The sequence below is a fragment of the Trachymyrmex cornetzi genome, unplaced genomic scaffold (genome assembly GCF_001594075.2).
Source record: "Trachymyrmex cornetzi isolate Tcor2-1 unplaced genomic scaffold, Tcor1.1 scaffold83, whole genome shotgun sequence".
Classification (NCBI taxonomy): Eukaryota; Metazoa; Arthropoda; class Insecta; order Hymenoptera; family Formicidae; genus Trachymyrmex; species Trachymyrmex cornetzi.
Genome location: NW_017300169.1, coordinates 547,314 through 556,627, shown reverse-complemented (window position 1 = coordinate 556,627; position 9,314 = coordinate 547,314). Strand labels below are relative to the sequence as shown.

General features: G+C 34.9%; 1 protein-coding gene across 1 annotated transcript; it reads right to left on the bottom strand.

The window, feature by feature from the left end:
• Positions 1–1,219: 1,219 nt before the first annotated feature.
• On the bottom strand, positions 1,220–5,527 carry LOC108768713 (histidine-rich glycoprotein). The gene is made up of 2 exons (XM_018519250.1): positions 5,494–5,527; positions 1,220–2,842 (listed from the first exon to the last, which is right to left on the bottom strand). The coding sequence occupies exons 1-2, from the start codon at positions 5,503–5,505 to the stop codon at positions 1,220–1,222; spliced, it is 1,635 nt and encodes a 544-aa protein (XP_018374752.1). The 5' UTR covers positions 5,506–5,527.
• Between the last annotated feature and the right edge of the window lie 3,787 nt (positions 5,528–9,314).

Below are 9,314 nucleotides of genomic sequence, written 5' to 3'. Positions count from 1 at the left end.
ACATTGGAAATTAACTTTCGAATCGTCTTTTCAATTGGATTTATATATTTGCGTAGAGTTTTCTACTAGAGTATGATTAAACTTTCCCAATATTGACGTGTTGATACTGTCACTTGATACTGTCGCGTTAATACTGTTACTTCGACGCAATTAACATGTTAATATTTTAATCTATCCCTTTTTTTCCATCGTTTGTTTATATTCTCACGGATAAAGTTTCTTGCAGCGGCATAAAAATACGGCTCTTTGCTATAAACCTTAAATATTGTCTCTCTTCCGTGGAAAAACGAGCTGTCGTTTACCTCGGCTTTATACCAAGAGGCCAGGGCGGTGGAAAAATGAAAGGATCGTAAAGTGGTGAAAACTTTATATTTCAAAGGTGTCAACAACGCTCGAGTAATGTCTGACTAACGAGAAACAACGTTTAACGGGATACCTACGAGCCTGTACCACGATCGAGCCGTAATCGTTTTCTTGAACGACGCCATCGTCGAGAAAATACAAAGCGGGTAATGCAGAACAGCATTCAGTTAGATGGTTTCCTACGACAGGGTTAAATAATATACAGTTTTAATGTAAAACGTGACTTTTTCGTTGACTATTAGCGACATTTCGTTTAAAAGCAGCGCAAATTACATTTTTTTAAATATCGCATTTGTAAAATGCTAACAAAAAGTTAATCTGACATATCTATTTAGCCTGAAAATGAATGAGTACCATATTTCGTCGTATAACAAATTAAAAAAGCCGGTGAGGCATTTAAAAGATTACAAATTTAATGTAACATTTAATGTGATTTACTTATATTTAAATATTCTTTCATTTCTCGTTCTTTCTAATTAATTTTTAATTCATCAAATATGGTAGTTATTTTTATTAATAAATAATAAATATATGAAATAAAAAATTCTCTTAGAAAAGTGGTTTAAAAGAAAGTCATTATTCAACTTATTTCAATATACCTTCAATAATTGGAAAATCAAAAGAAATTATTACGATGCATAATAAAGTATTCTTGATTAAAAGATTGCCCTTTCAAATAGAACACACACACATAGAAGAAAATTTAAAGCTTTAAAGTTAAAATACATGAAATCTTTTATTCTGCGCTACTAAATGCTTTCTTTTTAATTTTTGTTGATATATATTGTTTATAAGTAATTGATTTTATACATTTTACTTCTAAGCAACCCTGTCGTATTATGCTATAATTCATATGTTAAACTTGCGCAATCTCCGTGTGCTCTACGGATTCCCTCACTTTCGGTGATTTCGTGATCTTTAGAACGTCTTTTAAAGGCGGTGTCACTGAAATCGCTGCGCTTTCTTCTGAGAGTATGAATTCTTCATGAACAGGCGGGGATTCGAAACGATGGCCGAAACTTTTGTAATGCCCGTGATCGTAATTTTCGAACACATGGAGGTGATGATCCTCGTGGTGCTTATGATGATGATCATGTCCATGCTTATGGTGGTGATCCTCGTGATGCTCACGACCTTCGTGATGCTTGTGATGATGTTTGTGGTCGTGTTCCTCGTGATGCTTATGATCCTCATCGTGATGATGATACTCGTGATGATCATGATGATGTTTATGGTCGTGGCCATGTTTATGATCTTCTTTATGATGATGATCCTCATGATGACCATGATGATGATGCTCCTTATGATCGTGTTTATGTTCATGGCCATGCTTGTGATGATGATCTTCATGATGGTGATGCTTGTGATCCTCGTGGTGTCCATGTTTATGGTCATGTCCGTGTTTGTGGTGATGATCCTCATGATGGCCGTGCTTGTGCTCATGTCCGTGGTGATGCTTATGTTCCTCCTTATGCTCGTGCTTATGATGCTCTTTGTGATCGTGTCCATGATGATGATGATGTTTCTCAGTTTCCTTATGACTGTGATGATGATGATGCTCGTTAACATGATGATGGTCATGGTGATGATGGTGCTCGTTATGATGATGATGCTTATGATGATGGTGATGCTCAGAGTGGTGTTTATGTTCTTCATGGTGTTCGTGCTTCGAATGGTGATGATGTCCGTGATAGTGCTTATGCTCTCCATGATGTTTATGCTCATGACCATGCTTATGTTCATGGCCATGATGATGCTTATGATCAGAATGGTGCTTATGTCCATGATCATGATGATGATCTTGATGATGTTTGTGGTCTTCGTGATGTTTATGTTCTTCATGATGATCATGCTCGTGCTTATGCTCATGACCATGAAGATGCTTGTGTTCGTGATGATGGCCGTGCTTAGCATGGTGGTCATGATGCGAATGATGACCGTGATGATGACCGTGATGATGATCGTGATGATGTCCATGATGATGTCCGTGTTTATGGTGGAAGGAATGGGATTTGTGATGGGATGATCTGTCGAAATCGTGAATTCGACGTTGTGATTCAGGGATCGATGGGGTCACGATTGTGACATGACCAAGCGACGGCGATGTCTCGATTATCCGCGTGATAATCTGCTTTGGTTGCGGAGTGATTCGTGGAACGATGCTGTCACCGTGACCCGCGCCAAAAGTTGTCTCGAGAAGCGGAAGTGGAGTTTGACCATTTAGCGGTAACAATGGCTCTGGAAAGGTTAGCCCGAGATTGGCCAGCTGTCGTTTCTTCTGATTTCTTTCGACTGGCGCGATAATGCCCGGTAGATTCTTGGGCACGAACGGTCGAGGCGGCTGCAATTGTCTCAGCAGCTTGATGGAACCAACCAGTTCTTGTTTGGTCGTCGACACCTGCGGTCGAATCTCATCTCGTGTTTTAGGTTCCTGACCAGTCGCTGCTGCCAGCAACAGACCAACGACCGGAAACCACGCCTAGGATGACAGACGAGTTCGGTAAATGGAACCTGTTCGTGGAACGGCGATATCTTTTGGATTGTTAATCTAATAGCAACTTATCATTATTGCCGAATTTGGATTAGCTATACATGAGAAAATATAACGTTGTGTCAGCAACATTAGTCAATAGTATTCCAATTGAAAAATAATCTTGTTTTAATAATGATATCACTAAAACAAATAATATTTTATTAGAATAAGAGCATGGCGTGTTTGTTTTACCAATACTGTCATAAAATTATTTTTAATTAAGATTGCTGACGAATGCTGTTAATATAATCATTTTTCCGTATAATAATTATAATACTTATACAAGGATATGACATCTTGGATATAAATATTTATTTTTATAATTTTAATTTCACTATAAAGAAAAAAATTTAACAGTAACCAAATATTTTGGTTATATAACACATTCAATTGTTTTTGCAAAATAATTTCTCTGCTTTGTAAATAACAAAAATATTTATTTATACCTACTAAATAATTTGCATTAAATTACAGTTGTATTCAGTACATTTTAATCAAAAATTTTATTCGGTATATATTTTAATCAAATTTTTGTTGTTATATAGTAAAATTTTGGTTTGTAGAACAAAACATTTTCCTAGTGTTTTTGTATGATGATTCAGCAGAGCTCGTTGCTTATTATCTAATCACATTTTAAACAGAGAGAATCCTCTCAAAGAAACGATCTGAATAATAGGCGTTTATCTTTCAATAGATATAAATCGTGCAGTATCAAGCATTCATTTTTATCGCACACATGTGTACGCGTGCACGCTCGAGCGGAAGAGCCGGGGATAATATCCAGTAAATCGTCGGGGAGTCGTTTTATCGCGCTTCGGCCTTCTTGCCGTGGATTCCTTGCAGGAAGAAAGGGAGAGAAATCGCTCGACTAACGAGAACCGAAATCACATCTAGAGCCGTTAGGAAAATCAGCATGGTCAGCTGGCGGTATGTTTGCCGCAAGAAATCAATTAATCACGCTCGAATATAATCGCGCCGGTGATTTATTCGAATTTCCGGTAGGACCGACGCGTGTAGGAATTTGGAATCAGCCGAAGACGGGATTAAATTACATTCTCAGAAATCCGCTTTTGCGATTCACTCGTGGCACGGGATCGAATTCGATCGAAATTGACGAAATTAGATTGAATCTATGATGTAATTTTGCGCTTCATCTTCTCCGGCTTTATTTAATTGAGCCATTTTCTAAACGGGATTTCTTACATGCTATAGTTAAACCACTTCGATTTTATCTATTATTACTGATCTGTTGAGATGAAAGCTGGATACAATAGGAAAATTAAATGACCATGTATGTGTATTTTCTTCATTTGTTTTACGCTCGGAAACTGTTATATTATTTTATCACCTACATACATTATATTATTTTTTTTACGCGAATGAATTTTGTTTACTGCACATTCTATTTTCAGACTTTATCAAATTGATTACATGATTTAAAATTTCAAAAATACGGGATTATTAGAAATAAATCTGCGATCAATCAAATTTTAAATTCCATCGAGTCAAATGCAAATATAAATTTAAAAATGCCCAGAAAATCATATTCTCTCAAGTCTAATGTAAACTGTAGAACGGATAATATCGCGAAATGTGTCAATTGCAATCGAGATCCACGCTGAATGATATGAAGGAGCTTTCAGAACGATTACTCAATGCTTTCGATCGGCTCGGGGACAATTAAACGCTTATATCCAATTGGAATAGAAAGATTCCCGTCGAGGGAACTTCAGAAGTAGGAATCTCGGTTTCCCTCTCCATCGTTTCTTCCGCAATATCTCATTCCATAGCATCGCGACATCGTCTCCGTCGCCGCTAATTTTCTCGTTCCGCAGTAGTTGCAAGCTGGCGAGTGACGTCCGCGAGAAGCGCTGATATATTCTTCTTGAAATGCAAATGTTCTGGCGCTTAATAACTTGGGATTTAATCAGCGACAAAGCAATTTATACAAAAAGATTTCGAGATGCTGACGATGCCCGACTGGACGACGCGACCGACGCCGGGGATCAGAAATGGCGAGACATGTTTTGCACGGGAAGACAGTACGAGGCAGAAAGATGAAATGTCTTTCTTTATTACGAACTTCAGCCACGTTTTTAACTGAATTAATGCGATACGAAGGGACGCGATCGAGCTTCGCGAAACGTGAAAATTTCCAGGCGCATGTCAATTAATCGCAAATGTTTCATTTAGTCGCGCCGACGGTGGACGTTCTAATAACTTTTATCTGTGACATTTATACGTCACAACTGTCCGCAAACTTGCGTCGGATAATTTAGTCTAAAATCCAGACGAATGTCAACGATAAATTTCGAGCTTTGTATTACGTAATAGGCCATTACTCATAATGATATTAAAAGCCTGAATTAAAACGTGTGTATTTATCAGAATAATGGAAAAGGTGAGTGCGTGAGGGGAAGCAGATCTTTATCTTTAAATGTGAATTATTCTCGTTGATGAGTCCTTATTCGACGCTGTGTATTATGTACACAGTACTTTAGAAACGATTACGAACTTTGCGCACTTCATTCAGTTGGCCTCTTCAGCTACTTCACCGACTAAAGAGAAACGTTCCAAGGGAACTACGAGGAACTTACCCACGTAACCATGTCGGCGTTATCTCGGTGGGTGCAGCCAGCGAACAACTGGATGCCAAAACTGAGTGACTATGTACTTTTATAGAGAGCACCTAACTCACAGTACTTTCTTCCGTGCTTAGCACCAATGTCGTTTACGACGAGGCCTAATGTTTTAATTATCGCCATAATGCCCATCGGACCGCGACCGATTCCGATTGCTATTGCAATCATTGAATTCATTCATGCCTAATGATTTTTCCTCTATTCTAAACTTATTTCCGCTACGTTACTGCTAAATATTAAAGAATTAAATTTAAATTTTTTGAGTTAAATAACATTTTATTATTTTTAACTTCCAAGTGTGTCAAAGTGTATTATTAATTAAAACTTCGTGAGAACATGTAATTAATTACAAAAATAACCACATAATCTATTTCTTCTGTGATTGAATTGTTTAATTTTAAAGTAAACAGTATTTATATTGTATTAACATGTTTATATTAACATGCTGTGCCAATTTTAAATGACTTGACCGTAATGTCGTGTGGATCACCGGTAACTCATAGTATTTTTGTTTACGTTGTTATATTTGTTAAATAATATATATTTCGTAATGGTTAAAAAAATTGCAAAAATTATTATTATACAGAAGAAGCCTTAATGTAAAATATTGCATCACATATTATAATTATGTATATTTCGCATGATATTAAGAATTATTTTATAATTATGTTCCTTTTTATAGCTAAAATATTAAGCGGTCTAAACTGAAAGTTTAGCGTTGGTCACCGGTTCCACGCGGCATGGAATGTGGTGCACTTAGTTAATTACTTAACGTATGCACTTAGTAAATAATAAACTAAAGAAAAATGTTGAAAAAGGGGTTGATTTTTACTCAAAAAAGTAAGTAAAAGAAATAGTGTTGTTTGTACATTTTTACTTTCTGGAATTTAATTTTATTGCCTAGGAAGTCAAAATCTACAAAAATAACATTATTTTTTTATTTATATTCTTTTGAACAAAGAACTGATCCTTTCTCAACTTTAGAGTCAATTAATTAATATATTTTTTGAGTTAAATTCTTTAATTCCGTCGTTTTAGTTAAATTGATGACATATTGAGTAGCGACCTATAGGAATGATAAAAAATAATTCAAATTAAGTATAGTTTGATATTATAAATTTAACAATGTAGAAGATCTCGGATAAGTGCCGATCGCGTTTAGTGCTCGATAATACCAACGATATAGGAATATCATATTGCTGTAATTTTTTAACAAAATATATTATGCAACATGATATATTTTGTCCGAATTAATTTCATACCGATGCACCGTTATTTTTTCTGCATGCAAAAGTATACATAATTTCTATGAATTTTTATGTACTATTTTTGTATAACGGTAATAAAGCGTACGGTGGATATATATCCGAATGAGGATGAATGCGTGTATGAATAAATATGATTTTTTTGCATTTAAATTTTTGGCGATATTTATATCGCGCGCACAAAAATTTACTCCGCGTAATAACAGGGTGAATTACAGTCGCGCCAATTATCTCGGTTCAAGAGGAAGTAGTAGCTCTTAATTACCGGAATTAAACGAACGAATGCGAAACGCTATATGACCGTGTTTTAAGGATCTATTATCACCGTCAGAAAATGTAATTTAATTTTACTCGTTTCTGTAACTAAATACTAATCGAATTTTCCGCTTTCACGTCATTTTCATATCCGTTCGCATCCCTTGAGGGCAATGACAGCACTCACATTGCATAGACTATTCAATACGCATATTAAATGTACGCTGTGCGCGATCAGTCAGAAATGAAGCAGGCGATACGTACGACCGAGCTAAATTAGTAACATTTACTCAATAAGGCGAATTCTGTAGTGACTTGCTACGTCACTCTCATTGACACGAACGCTCGGGGACAACCATTAATATTAATGCATCCGATAATGTACTTACGAGGTGATGGATTAAGCAAACTTCATCTCAAGTTATTACGGGGTAAAATTAATTAAAAGCACGTGGCAGCGACAAAATATATTTTAAGTAGGTATATTAATTCGTTATTTGCGTGTGATCCTCGAACAAAATTGTATCATACAAAAAAGTATTTATTGATATAATATTTATTTTATGTCAATAAGCAGCTTAACATATATTTATGTATTTAATATTTGATTATATAATATTTATCGGAGTTAATATGTGGTATCTCGATGTCATATATTTTACGCACGGTTTATTACAGTCGAGTTAATTTGTTTGTGCCAATTATCTCATAGAACATTGTTATTAATGATCAAATAATACAAGCAATGAGTTTTGAGAATGTAGCTATCGAGATTTCGAAAGTATTTTCCTTCCATTCGCGCAACTATACGAGACCGAGAGTTAAGTCGAGAGCATCAGGATTCTCTAATAGTCTAAAGCAGGGGTGGCCAACCGCGTAACTCGTGGAACGCGAAGGTATTCTCAGTAGTATGTCTAAAGCACGCGTATCAGAATTAAAAATGACACAGTAAAATAACAACTAAATTTACTTAACTAAAATTTATTTTTCACACGCTCTCTGGCTGCGTTTTTTTTGGTTTTTGTATTAAACTTTATTTATTTTAAAACGAATGTAAAACAGAATATGGTAAAAGAAATAAACTTTGCCAACACAAAAAAAGTTTTTTACTTTTGATGCAAGAGGAGAAAGTATAAATAAGATGACGATATTTTTTTTGCTTAATTCTAGCATAGCACATTAAAAATATTGAATCTCCATATTGGTATGTCAAATAAAAAGATTGGCCACCCCTGGTCTGGAGATTATTGTCAACATTCGGTGAGTGTTTCCTTATCGTAGATATCGCGATGAAACATTCTCGTGAAACAGCAGTAAAGACAAATACCCGATGTACCAACGTTATGCTCGTGCGGCCAATTGCGATGCACACAACTCTCTCTGTATAGTTCTCTCGTAAAACATTTATTTACTATCGAGCTTCGTGCTAACTCGCTATAGTGTTCATAATTCTTTGGTAATCTCTGTTTCATCATTTCATATTCGATTTTCTTATGTCAAAGGTTGCGATTTTCGTTCTGTACTGCATTTTGTTTCTTTAATTCTAAGACGTTACGTAAATTTTATGCCATTTTGAATAGAATATACCAAACTTTTAAGAACGTTTTTCCTTTATTCTATTCTTCTATATGTCAATTAGTTTTCTGAGTTTATTGGAGTAAAAATTTAATTAAGAAATTCATGAAATTAATTTACTTTCTATACGTAACATTTATGTCGATGTAACGTTGTTCAATAACTACATTTTAGGATTGAGCTCCTTGTATTCTTTTACTTTCTTTGAATTTCTTGTATGTAGAGAAAAGTTGGAAAATTGCGAATACATATTTAAAGAAAATGTTAAATAAAGCTGACGATTATAATAGAGCATAAAATAAAATTTAATGTTTGATCCGAAGATTAAACCATGGTATTTTTATGTATTTTGACGTTCTGAAACTGAACTTCGATATCTAAATTGCTGCATCATGTTACAATTTTTTTTATTAACAGAAAATAGCTCAATTTTCCGGTATTTTTAAAGCCATATATGACCTGGTTTTTAATGTACAAGTTGAAATAACAGAGAAAATGTAAGTTCAACGATAATATGCAAGCTTATAAAGTTAATATGCAAGCTGGTAGATTAGAAATACTGGGAAATTGAGTTCAATATTTTGGATAAAAAAACTTTGTTTGTGTTTGCCTGTTATTTATCAATTATAAAAGTCTTTATACAAAGGAGATATTTGAGTTATTTCGTTTTCAATTACTATT